This window comes from Temnothorax nylanderi, unplaced genomic scaffold (assembly GCF_030848795.1).
Source record: "Temnothorax nylanderi isolate EJ_2023f unplaced genomic scaffold, tnyl_v1.0 TNYL_tig1324_pilon, whole genome shotgun sequence".
Classification (NCBI taxonomy): Eukaryota; Metazoa; Arthropoda; class Insecta; order Hymenoptera; family Formicidae; genus Temnothorax; species Temnothorax nylanderi.
In genome coordinates, this window is record NW_027250386.1 from 3,892 (window position 1) to 23,051 (window position 19,160).

Genomic DNA, 19,160 nt, shown 5'->3' on the forward strand with positions numbered 1-19,160 from the left:
TCTCGTAGCGGTAGATGACTTTCTGTTTACAGCACGAGTCTTCTTCTTCTTCTTCGATGATTTTTTGATCGTTATTCTCTTCCTCTGCTTGCTCTTTGACGATTTTCTTTTGTCCGTTTGAGGACGACGACGTTTACGAACTGCGACGCGACTGACGTGGTTGCCAAAGGGAAACTGAAACGCAGGATTTTTTGCGGATACTTTATATCCCGATCCCTTCATCATGCTGCTTATCTTCTCCTGGGCTTTTCTTTTAAGATTTCCACTCGATTCCTTGAGGCGAGTTTTGAGCGCCTCCTTCAACGGCGTATCATTTTCGACATCTTGCATCACATTGATACCCGCGCGTAAAGCTTCTTTACCGACCGCTCGCGCGCCTCTACTTAGGTAAGGCAGCACTTTTCTGAATAATCCTCCGAGAAAACTACCGATTCCGTGACCTCGTTGATAGGATGCTCCGACGAAAACTCGTGGAATTCCTCCGCCTCGTCCACTCTGATGTGAATCGTAATATTCGTAGTCCATGGCTCTGAATTTAGTTTTTATTTTTTTTTTTTCGACGACAACACACCGCGTTGTTACTGGAAACGTCTAAAGTGCAATGTCACCGTCAGCGTCCCGGATTCGAATGGTATATTTTTTCCGAGTTGATCTTTTATATCTATTTCAATCGTGCGGAAATTTGTTTTGCGTAATGGAATATAATGCAGCGGGGAGAAATGTTTCACCTGATTCGTTCCGTAAGCGTCCACGTGATTATAGCGGTATGTCTCGACCGGCACTATTCGGAGAAGAGGTGTTTGCGCGTCACCTGTTACATAAGGCTCGCAAATATCGCAATAAACGAACATTTTATCTGGAATACCGCGCTGCAAACTACAAGGTTCACGACTATAGAAAGCTGTTTCGCGCGCATCACTATTTTCGCTAATATGACCAAGTTTAATATATTTTGCAGTAAACGCTTGGTTGGAAAAAGGATAAATTGCGTAGCGTCTGACAGAAAATTCGCCATAGTATTCGGGATTATCGAGAAGAACATGACCTAAACCGAGTATTTGTAGAAGAGTATCGGAAAGGCACATATGATGTATTAGATTGCATTCACTTGCGTTACAAGTAATGCTGATGTGGGTTTTTCCTCCAGTCTTCTCTTGTTGATCTAAATAAAAGTGCGAGTCAGCTTGTTTGCATGCTTCATTAATCGCCGAGATAAGTTCTCTGGTATTTTTGTAAAGTCCGAACGAAAATGTGCTTTTTTTCGCCACCTGTACTTTCTCTTTTTCTTCTTCCGGTTTAGTATCGTAGAAGAGGATTTCATTTTCCTTATAGCGCAAGTGTAAAAGAGTACTGGGAAATTGAATCTCGCTAAGCGCCACTTCCCATTCACCGTGTAAGTGTACAGTTTGAGGTAATTCCGTAACGAATGACGAGGTTCTATTTTCTGGGAAATAGCGCATGCTGCTATTGCTCGGAAGAACCATGAGAAATTGGTCGTCCCTCATCTTGAAGAAGAGAAGTTAAATTCGAAGCGGGGATCCAAGAGTCGAACTTGCTGGGATAACCGCGCCAGCTAACACCTGTTTATTAGCGCCGTGTCCCCTGGTCTTTATCACGCGATCGACGATAAACTCTTCTTCCTGCAAGTTTTTCTCTACCCTAGCTAATTCCTGCTCGTAAAAAATACCGTCTATGACTTCATCCGCTAAATCGCTCAATTCGTACACGCGTGGTTTTCGCCACTCGAGAACGCGGTGAATTCGAAATATCTCTTCACTCCACCTCGCCTCGTATCCTTTCTCGAAGGTAGCTTTTGTTCTACTGACGCGAACGAGGTCTCCGACACTGTATTTAGCTTTTCGTGCGCGTTTCATCTTTTCGCTCGTCCTCCATCGTCGAATTTATTTTCGCGCGCGACACGAGCGTTTTCTCTCGTAACGACAGCCGGCTGCATTCTAATGGAGGAATGACGGGTGTGATTGTAAGCGCTTACGATATCCTGCAAAACATCGATGTAGCGCCGCGTATTTTTATGCGTAAAATAGCGCCACATTCGTTCCTTCAACGTTCTGTTGAAGCGCTCGACGACGGCAGCTTTGATATCCGGATTACGGGCTACGCGAAAACGAATGTCGTTTTCTTCCAGAAACTTTTGCAACGGACGCCCGATAAATTCTTTACCTTTGTCCGTTTGTAGGTATACCGGTACGCGCCCGTCACTTTTCGAGAGCACGCGCTGGAAAGCCGTCGTCACGTGATTACTCGTTTTGTCTCGTAGCGGTTCTACCCAGGCATATTTACTAAGCACGTCTATAATCACCAGAAGATACGAATATCCGTCGTTGTAACTTTTGAGATTTCGGAGCTCGATCAAATCGGCCTCCCACAGATCGTCGATATTCGTCACGGTGTAATGCAACCGTGGAAATTTTCTGCGCGATGGACGATGCAACGTGTAAGCGTCTTGCGTTTCGAGCCAGCGCGTGACTTCGTTACGGGAGAAATTCGGTTTAGCGGCGCGAGTCAGATTATCCGTTGCCGAATAGCCAGCGTAATGTCGCGGATCGTAGTAGAATTTTTCAAGTTCCGTCATTTCTGTTTACTCCAATCGAGTAAGCGTTTTTTCTTCGCCTGCTGCGAATCAACGCTACTTTTCGGTGTCTCTATCGGTGTGGAACTCCTGGGAGGTTGAAATGTCGAGATATTCGAAGAAGTAGCGGTTAATAATACCTTATTTCTCACCAGTACCGCGGGGACGTTTAAGACGCGAAGTAAACGTGCGAACTGAAGTCTCCCCGTTGCTTTCACGGTTTTTCTTTCGCGCATAGCCTCGTTTATCAGGTCGTCGATATTCGAATCTTTTATAACGCTGCCGTCTATAGTAACGACTCCATCTTCGTTCCAGCTAATTCTACTCGGAACTGCTTTATCGAACAAATACTTTAACAGCAAACGAGCATTCGGACGATAAGTTTTCGGCACGCTATCCAGTATTCTTTTAGTGCTTTTCGACATATCAAAATTACGATCGTTCGACGCGACGACAGTGGCGGCGGCGGCTGCCGCGACGTCATTTTTCGCCATAATACCGTTAGAGTGTAAAGTCGATTCGAGATCACGCGTTGTCGTCGTTTCGTAGTCTCCGTCGTCGTCGTCGTTGTCGTCACGGACCACGCGAATATCGCTATCCACATTTTCGTCTTTTTCATCGTTGCGCGCGTCCCGATTTCGCTTTCGCGCTACGCGAACAAAGTGAAGATATCGCCAAAGTGCCTCTTTATATTTTTTCCATTTCTCCTCGACATCGAGTGGCAAGGGTGAATTAAGAATGCGACCCATCTCCTCATCGAGTCGCGATAGAGGTGTCCCGGGTGTACGCACGGTAATATTTGCGTTCTCCGAATTTTCGCTGTTTTCCATCGTTCGTTCGCTACCGACGACGGCAAACGCAGCGGGGGGAGCGTTTTGTTGCGATAATTGACGCTGCATTCTTTCGAGATTTTCCGTAGTGATCAAAACCATCTTCTTTGCCCTTTCCATAACGCGCCCTTTTAATCTCTACCGCCGCCGCCGATAATCCGCGACAGTAAGGCGGTTAATATAGGTCCGATAATATAGGATAAGAATCCGCCTCGTTGTACCATCAGCTTTCTTTTATCCTTCAAATTACAGCATTTTGACGCGATGCGACGCAGTGTCGCTTTGTATTTGCTCAATCGATTTTTTTCACGTCGCTCGAGCGGCACGTTACCTTTGAGCGTGTTGAACGCGCATTCGCCGATACACCGTATTAATTTATCGTCTGCGGTCCGTAAGAAGGTCGCGCGTTGATTTTTGTTCAAATACAGCAACGCCTCGAGAAGACAGATATTTTTCTTTCCGATCGAACGTCTGGCGTTTTTCGTCGCTCTGTCTGATTTCGCGTTATTTTCCTTCTTTTCCATCGCGAGAAAACTGACACGACTGACCAGCGCGAGCGCTAGTGCGCGCCTTTTATACGTAACCGTTGGAAAATGATCTACGCGGTACGTAGACGAAATGTGCCGTATCGTCGGGAAAGATGCACGTTCGAAAACGATATTCGTCCGGAGTTGATTGTTTCAGATCGAGTAGTAGATACCCGTGCGGCCTCGACGTGGCGTCGTAGTATGCCTCTTCTAGAAACTTTGGATCATTGGGAAAGACTTGACGCGCTAAATGACGAATTTGCGCACGATCGCGAGGATTCTTGAAAACTACGATGTAATTTGCATTGAGCGATATATCGCGTTGCCCGCGTCCCTGATGAAAAAGATTTTGCGAGATGAGAATTACGCTGAGATTCTTATGATGACTGCCTTTGGTAAAGAGATCCACGATCGCGTCGCACGATGACGATTCTCTCATAAGATCGTCGATTATCACCAATTTTGGGGAAAGCGGATCGGCTGAATAATCTTCCGGACGTGGCAATCCCTCGCGAAATTCAATTATATTTTTTTTCTTCGGCACTGCTTCCTCGCGCGCGTCGTATTGTAATTGACGATAAGCCTCCTGCCACTCCGCGTAATAAAACAAAACTCTCTCGAAACGTACGTCGGACATGTGAGATAATTGTCGGAGAAAGGTTTTCACGAAGATCGTCTTCCCGCAACCGGTGGGTCCACACACGATCGACGTCCAGGGATGTTTCCAGCGCACGTCCATTTTGCGATATGATCGACTCGAATTCCGCGCGTGACTTCAAAAAGAATAATTTGAAGAGTAGAGGGGGACGGGAGGGGGGAATAAGCTAATCAACGGCGGCGGCGGCGGCGGCGGCTGCGAACGCGCGCACCAGCGTACCCCCGCAAACGCTCGCACGAGCGAACATCACCGCGGCCGTCGATCAGCTGATTCTCGCGCCGCGGTGCTCATAAGCTTATCCATGTCTTACAAGCTTATTACGATTCCGCAGCGAGAGCATCGCGATCGACGAGCTTGTACGCGATGCTCCGGGCGGAGAATAAAAATTGTGAGAAAAAATAAGCGCGGGGAAAGGGAGGGGATGAAATTATATGATGCAACTATTTACGCTTTAAATGTGAAAATATTTTATTTTTTTTTAGATTTTCTGAGGAAAGAAAACAAATTTCAAGAAATTTTATATTTAAACATCCACACACACACACACACACACACACACACACACACAGAATATATTTACATATCGCTACATTATATTTTTAGTTACATATGTACAAAAATCCTTTTTCACTTACAACTATTTTTACAAAATTAAAAAACTTTACAATATAATACGAAAACATTTTTCTTTTTTTTTTTACCCTAATGTGGCAGAAAACGTGTTAGCCTAACTTAAAAATAAAGAAGAAGAAGGAGAAAAAGTTATTCACTCCACGTAACCGTACGGAAGTGAATAACGATTATTGATAAATCTACGTTTTACCAATACCGGTGCACACGTTTTCGTTTCTTCGCGAGTTATAATGTCGTGAAACGCGGTGCGTCGAATTGCACTAAAACGCAGATTTATTGCCGTCCCCGCCGACGACGTTCCTCCCTCCTCCTCTCCTCTACCCTCTCTCTCTCTTTGTATTATTAAGTTTTTAATACTATTGAAATTTACAGCTAAAGAATTCTTATAATTTAAAGTAATACCTTTTACTTTACACGACTCTACAGTACGTCCGTCCGGTGTACGAATAATATAAGCGTAGAATTTTGGCCCTCCCGACACGAACTTCTCGATATAGGTGCCGCGGCCGTAGCTCTCGAGCTCGTCCGTCATGTCGCCGAGGAAGTTACCGGTGCGCGGTTCGTACTCGTTCGGATCGCCTGTACTTAAATATATACAAGAGTCGGTATCGTAATATAAAACGCGCCTATCTAATGCTTCTAAATATTCGTATAGTTTTAAGCGCGCTTGTGCCGTCGTGTACGCCGCGATCACGACATTTGTCAATGGGGAAGCCACGACGGCCTCATCTCGTAGCCGCCACGAAGCATATATCACCTCGTCGTTAACGGGTAATATGTCGATTATCTCGTGCTCGGGACTCGTGAGCAAAGTCATGAAACGCTGACAAGATTTCACGACCTCGGTCTTAGGCAAATTGGTTCGCTGGCCGAATTTTCCCCAGAAAGAATTTAAGCAGAGTTTCGCGACCGAGCGCAGGCCAGGATTCCGGACGATATTGTTCTTATCGAGAACAACACCCTCGGTTTCCGCGTATTCCCGCAGGTATCGTTCTTTCGCCTCGTCATCATGACAATCGCTCGGCCACCCACTAGCTTCTTGTTTTAATTTTAAAAACGTATTTATATATTCGGCGAACAAACCGCCCTGCCGAGTACCGGGTCATATCGCGCAACTTTATATTGCCATATTTCGCTTACTTTGTCACGAGATAACCTTCTCGACGGCTTTGCGCAATTCGACGGATACCCAAGTACCCTCGAATTCCCGATCGGCGGGGTTATCGTGAGTGCACGCGGCCTGCGAGAACGTTTCGCAGCAACTACGACATAACGCGAACAATAATTTTCCGCGTACGCGATATGGGAGTACCGGGTGAAAAAGATCGCGCGGTGCAAGTACTCGACATCGGATGAGACCTTCGAGCGAATCAAAATTATAGTTCGGCGCAGTTCCGATTAACGCTCGGCATTCTTCGCCGATAAAAATATCGGGGTGACCGATCGGAAAAGCACCGGTTTTCAATACGTACGGGTACAGAGAGCATACGTCCACGTAACGTATTTTCTCCGTACCCCGAATTTCGCGACGGGTGGCGATGTTTCCCGTGCGTCCTCCGTAAAACGCGTCGCGAGGATCGAGAGGCGCGTGTTTCAATAATGGATGATTTTCTAGATAATCCCTCATCGCCTGATTTTCTCGCAACTCACGGTCGAAAGCGCACTCCCACATCTCCGTCACAAGGTACCCCTTTCTTTGGAGACGACATGTCATCGCGAGTGTTCGTTCGTAGCGCGCGTCGATCGTGTCCTCGCGATTTGCGGTCGAAGGCGTTTTATCGCGATTTACCTGAAAACATGTGGGACATCCGTGCCAAAAGCAACCGTGAAATTGTAGTACGTAACGTCGCGTCGTCGTCGTCGTCGTCGTCGTCGTCGTCATTAGTCGGCGTCTCGTAATATCCGTCAACGCGCGTGCCGTCGATTTTATGTTCGCGCCCCCGCCCTGCGTGAATTATGGGATGTCCGAGCTCGCGCTCCATCCACACTAACCACTGTAGAGCTTTGCGCGAGTGATTATCGACGAATCTATATCCCCTCGCAGGAATGACTCCTATCTCTTCCTTGCGCAGAAAGTTTTTGCGAAAAACTCTCATGCACGTAGAGGCGATAGTCGTGCATTCCACGAACGGACACACGTTTCCGCATTCCAAAAAAATTTTTCTGTAAGCCATGCACGCGCGTCGAAGAATATCTACGTCGTTACGGCAATATTTAGTAATTTCACTTTGAAAATTAAAAATGAAGTTGTTACGCGTCATCTCCGCGTGCCACGAAAGAAACCGTTCGCGTTCTTCCGCTTTCATATGCTCGGGAGAAAAATATCGTGTGTCGGGTATCGGACCGATATAATCGTGATTTTTGAGGGTGTTAAACAAATGTGGAAAAATGCCTTTATCCGATGTATCCTGTAGCCCGAAAGCTTTAGGTAATTCGGATAATTTCATCGGCATATAATTTAAACTATCGATAAATTTTGTATGTCCGACCGTCATCACGACAATTTTCGTTCCGTTTAAAATTACTTGTGGCTGTTCCGACATTTCTGTATTTTCAACTAAATACTTCAGAATAAATTGCGCGTCGAACGCTTTCGCATTATGCGCGATGCAAATAATTTTTTTGTAACATTTCGTCGTTCGCGTTACAAATTCGACGAACTCTTCTACAGGATCGCGACGAAATACAAATTCGCGCACTCCGCACCAACGGCATCGCTCCGACATGTCGTCTATCGCGGCACACGTTTCGCAAATCTGTTGCGCAACGCAGAGAGTCGGTACGTGAACTTTGACGTTGTCCGTACCCTCGAGCGTCTCGTCTTGACGCGTTTCGAAATCATAGAACACGAATGCGACGCGTTCTTTTTTGCTATTACGTTTGTTCGTTGCTTCCGTGCCGACATTTTCGTTAGCAGGCGCTACCCGCTCTCCCCGTGCTAACGTAGTACTCGTACCCTCGCCCGGGTCTTCGTTTACTTCGGCATTACGGTGAAGAGGCCGCATGAAACATAAATGATTAGCGGACTGCAACGAACAACACGTCTTGCAATACGAAACGCCGCATTCGTGTCGCGAACCTCTCTTGACGAATCGCCCGCAATTATCGCAAATCTTCACGGAACTGCAGACGCTCGCGAGCGATTTACCGTCGTAAGATTTTTGCGCGAGATGACGTTCGAAACACGAATTTCCGAAAAACGCACGATTACACGCCGCGCACCTAACAATTTCTACTTCAGGATTCTCGCACGAGGGAGTGGCGTAACAACGCGGACATTTTTTCGAACAGCGATGTCCTCTGTCTTTACGATACGCAGTGTTGCACGACACGCAAAATTCTTTTTGAGTACCGGCGGCAGCATTCAAATTCAATATCGGGTTGTAATGGTGCGTACGCTCGTAATACATAATATTTAAACGACACGTAGGTTCGCGTTCTAACGAGGCGAGTAATTCGGCGCCGTCGTACACAGGATTCTCGCCTCTACCAAAGTTGTTGGAATTATATACGATTATTGCTATATTTTCATTTGCGAGAAAATGTTGAAAACGCGCGATCTCCGGAATTCCGCACCCGTCTTCGGGTATCGTAACACCGGCGTTCCTCACCAGCTCCAACGCTAATTCACGCTGAAGCGCGGAAGTCCGGCATCTTACGGTATTCCACCTGTCGTGCAACACTCCCGTACGTAGATTTCCGCGCTCGCGATAAATTCGTGCCAACACGAGGGAACGAGGTAGGCACAAATTATCGCTATTCCCGAGATCTAAAATTGACCGCTTAGTGATGGCCGTTAACCTGTTTATCGCACCCCCACGCCCCACTGGCATCGCAACGTTGAAAACGCGCACGTCGAAATTTTGCGCGATATCTATTCCCCCGTTACTTTGCGCGATCGAGCTCACGAGATCCCATATATTCTCGGGAGTTAAGTCTCGTACCGGGCGAAACGATAGCCCCGCCGGACCGTGCGTTAGTTCCGCCGACTCAAACGATAATCCGACGTAATCTCCCGGCCCAGTCGTACGTAACGCATACGCGTGAATCTCGCGGAACGCGTTTTCTAGCCAACGCACGGTATCCTCGCCTACGGGTATCGGACGTACTCGAAAACTGGCCTCCCTACCGAGTATCCGGAAATTTCTAAATTGACGCGCGTTTTCTGCCACTAAATCTATATAATTAAATTGTCCGACCTGGCGATCCTGCTGACGTGACTGTACCAGATGTTCCTCTTGTTCCCTCTCCACGGGGATATTTTCCCCCTCCTCCGCCTGTCCGACTCTCTGCGACTGAGATCCGTCAGCGTCGGTAGCATCAGCAGTATTTTCCCCCTCCTCCTCCCCACTAGCACTCTGCGTTTGCGAATCATCATCGTCAGTGTTCGGAGCAACAACAACGGTAGGACGGTCCGCACCTCCTCCACCCGACTGTACTGAAAAAATTAAAAAACTTAGTCTCATATAATATTGATTTATATTGAGTTTAAAGAGTTAAAATTTTTTACGACCGCGATAGAGCATACTAAGGTAACTCACCTTTAGTTGCTTTTATCAGTAGCGTAGGTCGGTGTTCTTCTTTTTTTTTTAAATCTTTTTAAATCTTTGTCTCTTATTCATTTTCCGGAGACAAAGGTCGAACCGGGGAGTAAGAAACATCTAATCAGAAATAATTACTTGTGATTAGATCAATAAATTACGGAAATAAAAATATAATATAATAGAGAAATATTATTACCTTCATATTCGTTAGGTGCGTATCTCTCGTCATCGTCGTCGTCGTTATCGTCATCGGAATCGCTAATATCATCATCGATATTATTAATATTATTTTCACTCTCCTCCTCCTCCTCCTCCTCCTCCTCCTCCTCCTCCTCCTCCTCCTCCTCCTCCTCCTCCTCCTCCTCCTCCTCCTCCTCCTCCTCCTCCTCCTCCTCCACCTCGTCCATCATCTCCTGCGTATCTTGCTGCGGCTCTTCTGCGTTTCGAACTTCTTCTTGTTCTTGTTCTTGTGCTTCCTCCTCTTCCTCCTCCTCCTCCTCCTCCTCTTCCTCCTCGGATTCCATTAATATTCGGTCGATCACCTCGTCGATGCCCGGAGTGAAAACATCATCATCTAATTGCGATTCTTCCCTTCCTGGTAAAATGTAACATTTCGGTTATTTCTTTTATTCGCTGCTAAATTTTTATCTTAACTTATTTTTTGAAACTTACGAGGCGTAAACACGGCCGAATCGGGTGAGCTCACAATTCTCACCTCCTCTTCTTCTTGTTCTACTTCTTCTTCATCATCATCATCTAAAACAGTATAAATTATATTTTTTATTATACTAATATTGCAAGAGTTAGCTTTTACGTGTTATTATTAGTCTCTTACCAGAAGATAAATCGATGACGGGGATGTTTGCGGGTGGTGGTGCCGCGAATCTAGCTCTTCCTATAAAATTTAATATTTATAATAATCGTTATTTTTAATAATTAATTAATTTTATTATTTCCAACTTACGTGCTGGTACTGCCTCCTCAGCAATGTCCTCTTCCGCTCGACGTCTCTGTCCTCCTCGGACCGGTTGGACAACGGCAATGCGGTTCTCCACTATTAAATTAATTTAAATTTTAATGATAAACTCCGCTATATTAAAATTTTAAGGTACAATTTTTATTTCTAACACTTACCTGTTCCTCCGTTACGACGCAGGAATCTTGCTATATGGCCTCTTCCTGCGTCTTCTTCCACGTGGCCAACAGCTATGCGCGTTTCTATTTCATTTAAAATAATGTTCACCAATGCTTCATTTCTTCCACAGTAACCCAGTTCGTTCATCACACATAACAAGGTATTGCTACACCCATCCACGAAACGTCCGAATAGTCTGTAATTAGACTCTTCGTCGTTTGACACTGCTTCTACAAACTCGCGTTGCTCATTTAAGCGATTGCTTAAATTGCAACTCACTTTAAAAAACTCCACTAAAATTACACGGAGAGACATTTTTTCGAAGCACTACACTTGACTGACTGACTAAGAGCGTACAAGACGACTCCAGTAAGATCGGACAAGTAAGAACTAACTCTTAGCTATGGTGTTACAGGCTATTTATAGTTGGAAATATTTCCAAAACCATCTAGAATAAAGGTGAGTCAAAAATTGTCAAGCTAGGATATTGGTTAACAAATTTGAGGCTTTCCCCACTCTCTACCCACTCTCCCTTACCGATGAAAGCGTGAAAATTTTCGGTGACAGCTTTTCTATGCCTTTACTCTTCCATTCTCGAAAACAAATTTTTTTATCTAAGGGCTTACAAAGAATTCTTTATTAGAAATTTCTATAGTAATGCTTTGTTCCAACATACATTTAGTAGGATTTATGACTACAACCCAGAAAATTTATTGATTTATTGTTCCCAACACAAAAAGAGTTCGGTTAAACACACAATCGGTTTACACAAAAACACATTTTTATCTAAAAACTTACAAAGAATTCTCCATTGAATTTTTCTACTAATGCTATATGTCCCATTAACTAGAAGGATTTATTACTACAACCGGAAAATTTATTGTTTTATTGTTTCCAACACAAAAGAGATCGGTTAAATTTTACACAAAACATTTTTTTTCTAAAAACTTACAAAAGTTCCTCTATTGAATTTTTCTACTAATGTTACATTACCAACATAGAAAGATTTATTACTACTACAACTCGGAAAATTTATTGATTTATTGCTTCCGGCAGAAGAAGAGCTTGGATAGATTTTTGTTGTTCCTTTATTTCTTAGAAATATTTTTATTTAAAAATTTTTTAACTATTACACTTTTTGTATAAAATTTTTAGCCGATCTTTTTATTAACAAATTTTCTTAGCTCCCTATACATCAGAATTTATAGTTTAAACTAACAAAATCTAGAAAAGTCTAGAAAAATCTAGAGTTTTCTAATTTTTTTCTGCGCGCGCCGCCTAATTTTTCTAAAACGACGCAGGCGAAGTTAACGTTTTGACTAACGTTACGAAGTCAAAATCATTCGAGTCCCATCGTTCGAAGCGACAAGTCGTACACCAGTGAAAAAGTATAACTCTCACATCTGACTTTTCAATTAGTGTTTGTGTGTTTCTGCCGATATTACGAAGAAATAAGAACAATGGCTAGTCACAGAGAAGACGCTAATAATTCTGAGAAGCGGATGTTCACACGCGTTATTCCTGATAAAGGGATTTCCGATAAGGGACGCTACTTCGAGGGAAGAAACGAGCAATTACATATGCTGCTATCGACAACATATGGACTCAACAGCTCCCATACGAAGAGAATTCACGTGGGTTTACAAGCAACATCCGAGGGGGTTTTCGTGCCGCTGGTCAAATTAACCGGCAACTGTGCGGACGGCGTTTATTTCGACGAGAAATCGTGGCAGCAGTTTCAAGAGAACATGGGACTCGTGAGCGAATATTTAAATGGAGAAACCAAATTGAAGCCGAATTCTATCTCCATTAACAATATCTCCGTCAATTTTACTTCGGCCTACGGAGCAAGATCCATATTGTTGGCGTACAAGGAAAACGAGGAGAGTACTTCCACCGGGATGGATCAACGAACAGACGAAGAAAATTGTCCACCGACGAAGAAACGAAAAACTTTCGCAGTGGCAATTGTGATGCAGAAGCCTACATTTATCGGACTGAAAAATATTGCGAAATGTATCGATGCACATTTATCACAATTAAAATCAGTGGCTGAAAATGTTAACAATTGCGCACGTTATCTTATTAAAGAAATAGAATTAAATCTTCCTAACAATTATATAGATGAAGATATTGTGAAATTAACTCTCAGAGGAAATTACAACGACATCGAGCGTAATGTACGTACGCAAATAACCGATTTAACTTTCCTCGATATGTATTTTAATATAGTATTTTTAGAACTTATTTTGCTGCGCTTCACCGAAATCCGTCGTATAATTTTGTCGAATCGCGGAATGTAAATTTTATAAAATTATTGTTTGAACAATTTGTATTTTTCCCATGAAGAAGAATTTGTAATAAACATTTTTTGTAACTTCTACTTTCTTCTATTTTTTCAATCCTCACGTTCTCCGCAACAAATTCCTTTTCATTTATTTTTCAGAATTAGTTGAAGTCTACCTCGTAAATATTTTTCGAATGCGTTCAATAATAAAAACTTTTATTTAAAACGAAATAATCTTGTCACGTTACAAAGCAAACCTGTCCGTTCCTGTTTTACCCTCTCCTTTCTCTAGAAAATAAGTTTCACGTATTTCATTGTTTCGAAAACTCTTTGTCCAGACCCAAGTCCTAAAAGAACACGGTCATAAATCATGAAATCTATTCTCTGAAAACATAAAAATTCCACTTTCCGTTTTCGACATCTTAGCATCATATCCTTATTTTAGCTTAGCGTCGTCTACCACGTGCTCCCGCCAAAATGGCGCTGGTCGGCACTTCCGCTATTTTTCCTTGTGACTTAGCGTCGTTCACCACGTGCAGGCCCAAAAAGACGCTGGACCCTTTAGGCGGGAGAGCCAATCAGACGCTGGGTAGGTATGGGGTATCCAATCAGAACGCGCCATTTAGTTACTATTTCGAATCCGACATTTTTGTTTCGTAGTCTTTTACCACGTGCAGCCCCAAAAAAGTCACTAGACACTAGACACCCTAGGCGCGGGAGAGCCAATCAGACGCTGGGTAGGTATGGGGTATCCAATCAAAACGCTCCATTTGAAGCCGCCATTTTTGACTCCTACTCTTCCACCACGTGCTACCCCCTCAAAGCCGCCAGACGCCTCAGGGGGGAGGGCCAATCAGACCCTGGGTAGGTATGGGGTATCCAATCAAATCGCTCCATTTAATTACCTTGTTACCCCCGCCCCTCAGGCGGCAGCCAATCAGAGCGCTCCGAGGTCACGTGGGCAGACCGTCTGGCCACGCCCCTGGCGCCGGAGGGGTCGGTGGAGGGGGTTTGTTTTGACGCCCCATACCTACCCACTTACTACTGGCGTACACGACATATGGAAGCCGCTCTTTCCTGCTGTGATTCTTGAAACTCAGCCACTTGTCGTCCTTGCTCGGTAGTCGGATTGCGCAGTTGTTTATCTTCTGACAGTCGACGGTGTGCGCTTCCAATTTCTCGCTCGTGTAGAAATAGTGCAAACATCTGCAAAAAAAACAAATATTGTAAATTATTAAATAAAATTTATAATTTTATTAAAAAGGAGTATAAGTACTCACCGATCGCAAAAGTATTTCCGACCACGGTGCGTGCTCAATTGCGAGCTAACGAGACGCGATAGATTCTTGATCCACGCGAAATGCCCCACGTTGTCGTTTCGCGGGTCCTGCACGTACAGCAGATTTACGTGTTTGCTCATCTTCCAGTCGGTGAGTCGTATCGGGAGAACGTTCGGCGTCTTCTCCCCCTCGACAGTATATACGTTGATCGACACGTCGTTGAATCGTTCGAAGTTTTTAATTTGACTCAACGTCACTGGAAACTCAATGTCTCGTAAATTTAATACTGTTGTATAATGAGGATACGAAGATTCCCGTTCCGAATGTCTTTCGGCTGGATGTAGAGCAGCCACCACCGACCACGCGAAGCATGCATTGTCCATCGATTGCACGTTGATCACCGCTCCCTTCAATTTAATTTGTTGCGGTAATTTGATGTAACATCCCGCGCGCAAAGGATTGTACTTGTTCACGTTCACTGTCAAATTGAGTATACGCGATAATATGCCCACCCGCTGTCGCGTTCCTGAAACTCTTCTAGGGACGATAAAGTAGGCTTGATAACGTGTCGCTTGTACCACTCGCGCAGATCGGACCGATCGGACGAACGAAAGAGTTCGCAGTTTCTCGTGTTGACACTTTTGTTCGCACGTTTGTCACCCGTCACAAACTCGCCGTTGAACACAGTGTTTATCTTTACACTTGCGTGTCTTTGCATGACGTTCCGCACATGATCGAGCACGATGACTTCAGCATCTTCGAGAAATTTTTGCGGTTCGATGTGATTGATATTTATCACCGCACCGGTCAATACACGGCTTTCGAACGCGGTATCGATCTCTCGCCAAACGAGTCTTTCCGCGTTATCGTCACTACTAGTGCCCGCCGCGTACTCACCACCGATATGTACGAACCGTCTCTGTAATAGGGTCATCGCACCTTCGAGTCGCGCGATTCTTGCCACTAAAGATTGTCTGTTTCCGACAGTTTGAGAGCCGTCTGAGAGCCGCGGACGTTTGGAACGACAGTCTTCTTCGAGCCGCTCGATAAACTCCTCGCATCGCTGTGCCCATGCAAAATATTCGCCCAAGGTAGCGATTTGGTCGGATCGTTCCAACAGGTCGCGTTCCGTTTCATCGGGATGTTCTATGTTTTTTTTTTTAGATCACGTCACATTCTTCGATGAAGCACTTGCACGTGACTCGATCACACGCTGAACAATATCGTTTGCAACGTTGAATTTCAAAGTGCATAAACATAAAATTTACAGGATTGAAGTAGGGGACATTAAAGTGATTAAGTTCCCAATTATCAATATCATCACAGTTACGTTCATCGGTTCTTTGAAGCATTAATAGATGATTAGGATTATCGAGACGGCCAGGGTACATATACATACGTACCGAATTGTTCATCACAACCAATTCGACGTATTTTCCAATACCTGTATGAATCTTAATGTATGTTGCTTCACAATCGTCGAGCTTTTCAAAAATTTTAGACGCCCAATAGCGATAGTCAACAATAGGTTTAATATAATACGGCACAACGTCAGCACGGCGAGCTGCACGTGATTTTTCCTCGCTAACGCACTCGTCCCGCAGCCGTCGATACACTTTTCGTTTCACGTTAGAACTCCAATCATAAGGAGAATTCGAGGTATCGATAACGACTCTTTGTCTAGCAATGCGGTGACCGGTTCCGCGTATACCTAGTTCGCGATCGCGAAGAAACTGTACCGGTGATATTCGTAGCACATCCGTCAATTTCACTCTTTGATCTTTTTTACGCAAACTATCGGCGACATCTGTTGTAATATCTTCCATTGTTAAAACATCCACAGATTTTGGAGACTCTACAGAATTCTCTTCAATTATCCACACCATGTTGCGCACGTTATATATAATGTCTCACTCGCGATAATGTTTTTTATCACTTTATGCAAATCGGACACATGTTGCACGATAATATTTGGTACAATGGAGTGTGACAATCTCCGCAAAATCGACCATTTATTACGTTGTACGGTTCGGTTACATGCTCTCGATATTCACGTATGTGCTCACCAGTGTCTGGTACAGCGATCATACACGAATAACACAGTTTATCCAAACCGTATCTAAAATAAAAATAAACTGCGCAACACTTCGTATGTCTATTCAACGCTAAAAATTCGGAACGCGACACTGTTTTTTTCATAACTTCTCTACGGTTATCGTCTTCATCACTGTTGTAAGCGCTGTCCGGTGACAATGGACGATCTTTGTCGGATGAATCTACATCCATTATTGCCTCGAAATTATTGTCCATCTCGCGTGCAAATCGGGCACATATTACACGGAAATATCATATACAATGCTTCATGACATCTTGAACAACACCGGGTATGCATCATTCCGCGTAACTCAACGTAGTGTTTTCGGCGAGCGTACATGTAATCGCCAAGGTCCGATAGAACAACCATGCACGGAACACATAGTGCAAGTGCACCACCCGTTGAATAATAAAAATATATTACGCAACGTTTCGTACGTAAATTTAGTGCAACGATTTCCCGACGCATCACTATTCTATCGATGACTTTTTCATAATCGTCGTCTTCATCACTGAAATAATCACTGTCGTCCGTTAACGCGCGATCCTCGTCTACATCTATATCGAAATTATTGTCATCTCCTTTATCGTAAAAAATATTCCTCTGTATTGAATACTCGGCAGAAAAAAACTTCACCTCCGAGTATAAATGTTCGCGTTGCGAAAACTAGCCGAAGACTGATCCGCAAGATGTGGATCCATAATCATCCTGGCGACAATGGATGCTATGCGTTTGTATAATTGTCGTTAGACATATTTGTTTATACATTCCAGCAGCCGGACTTCGGCGCTCGCTTTTTGTAATATGCCGCGCCATAACCGAATACCGCCGCGACGGTTAAATCGTAATCGGCAGCGGTTCTTCCTAGAAAAAACATGAAGAGGACTCCGCAACGGTTAAATCGTCATGGGTGACAAATTTTATCAATTGTTTACCTCGGCTATTTTATCTTTAAACCGTCGTCGGACCATCGGTGCTCGCTTTTGTAGTGTGAGACGCCGTAACCAAATGGCGGCTCGCATGTTCTACAAGGGTGAGATCATTGCAGAGACAAGTGTCTAACTCGCTATTTTGTTTATAGTCGCCGATAAAATTCCAGCAGCCGAACGGCGCCCGTTAGTAATACCCCGCGCCGAAAACGCGAATCCCCTTCCCCGCGGACCCCCTCGCCCTAGAACGCGGACACCTACCCCCCCCCCGTCGGCGGTACCCCTCGCCCTAGAACGCTGATACCTACCCCCCCCCCCCCGGCCTAGAACGCGACACCTACCCCCCCCCCCCCGCGGACTCCCTCGGTCAAGAACGTGGACACCTAACCCCCCCCCCTTGGCGGTACTCCTTGTCAACGATATGTTTATCAATATTTGATAAACAACATGTCCGCGGTCGCCGAACTCGAGTCCCCCACAGCCCCGTCCCCCCTCGGAGCTATCACGGGGCCGTTACGCACACAAAATTCCTACTCTCCATCCGACTAACGTTCGAGAATTTCCAACAACGGTGAATCGGCACGAATCACCGTGTTGCCGCTTATATTGATCATTAAGATCCGCATTAACCGAGAAAGCGGCGTTTCGGGAAAAAACTCGACGTAATTCCACGCGATCGAGCGAACACGCGCGCTAAGAGAGATTGCTGTACAATCTAATTTAATAAATTGTTATTTGTTGAATAAACAAACAAGTATTGATTTGCGACCCCAGTGACATCCTATCCGATATTCCTATATACGCTTCGCTTAACAAGGGCGTGGCCAACGGCCTTGAACGCGTCCGCGACGTAAAAACGACAGCCAACTTGCTGAGAAGGAAGGACGGGGCAACGCAGTTGAACCAGGTTTCTGTATTTAAGCCTGAAAATACAGTGGCGACCGTAAACACAGCCCAAGTAGTAAGTGGCTATATTTTTAGATTTTTTATCATTCCATTCGTTGTTCCGGTCACAACCTCACCAATGACCTTGACCTTTTATTATTATATTATTATATTATTATTCTAACGGGGGGAAAATCCACACTGATACCCCCCCCCAGGGTGGAGAGGGCGTTATATGGGACTTTAACCCACTAAAAACCCCCTCGAATGTCCCTCACGGCGCTTTTGGGGGAGGCCCCGGAATCACAAGTATACCTTCCGTGAGCCTCCCCACGATGACCTTGACCTTGACATATATGGTGTCAAGGTCACCCTCTTGGTGACCTTCACAAAGTTTTAGCTGGCGGTCATTGTTTTATGGAAATAGTAGTACATGCATGAACGAAGAAAAAGTTAATTTAAAGCAGCAAATCGTTGTTCCAGCTCCACCATCCACGAATCCATACGTTTTCGGGTTTATTATAACTTTCCACGCGTGAAAAGCCCACGCATGTACTTCGAAGGCCACTATGTGTCTAGTTTACAATAGTGGAGCCCCCGCAGGGGGGCGGAACCTATTGCCACCACGCATACACTTTTCACCGCGAGACACGTTGTTACATGGTGTCGTGGCGTGCTTTACGAGCTCGTTTAAGTAGAGGTGGTATTGAACAAGATAAGTTAGTCGATCATCTGTGTGAATATTTGTGGCGATATACAATAAACGA

The 19,160-nt window shown here is 44.7% G+C and overlaps 2 protein-coding genes and 2 pseudogenes across 2 annotated transcripts; 1 reads left to right on the forward strand and 3 right to left on the reverse strand.

The window, feature by feature from the left end:
* Positions 1–3,712: 3,712 nt before the first annotated feature.
* On the reverse strand, positions 3,713–4,686 carry LOC139787192 (uncharacterized). The gene has a single exon (XM_071726277.1). The coding sequence runs from the start codon at positions 4,684–4,686 to the stop codon at positions 3,994–3,996; it is 693 nt and encodes a 230-aa protein (XP_071582378.1). The 3' UTR covers positions 3,713–3,993.
* Positions 4,687–4,800: 114 nt separating this feature from the next.
* LOC139787193 (uncharacterized) lies at positions 4,801–7,053 on the reverse strand (annotated as a pseudogene).
* A 5,324-nt stretch (positions 7,054–12,377) lies between these two features.
* Positions 12,378–13,220, forward strand: LOC139787194 (uncharacterized). Its single transcript, XM_071726279.1, has one exon. The coding sequence runs from the start codon at positions 12,378–12,380 to the stop codon at positions 13,218–13,220; it is 843 nt and encodes a 280-aa protein (XP_071582380.1).
* A 1,383-nt stretch (positions 13,221–14,603) lies between these two features.
* Positions 14,604–16,794, reverse strand: LOC139787195 (uncharacterized; annotated as a pseudogene).
* Between the last annotated feature and the right edge of the window lie 2,366 nt (positions 16,795–19,160).

Excerpts from the sequence above, each read along its gene's own strand:
- LOC139787194 (XM_071726279.1), top strand. The coding sequence starts at position 12,378 with ATGGCTAGTCACAGAGAAGACGCTAATAATTCTGAGAAGCGGATGTTC.
- LOC139787192 (XM_071726277.1), bottom strand. The coding sequence starts at position 4,686 with ATGGACGTGCGCTGGAAACATCCCTGGACGTCGATCGTGTGTGGACCC.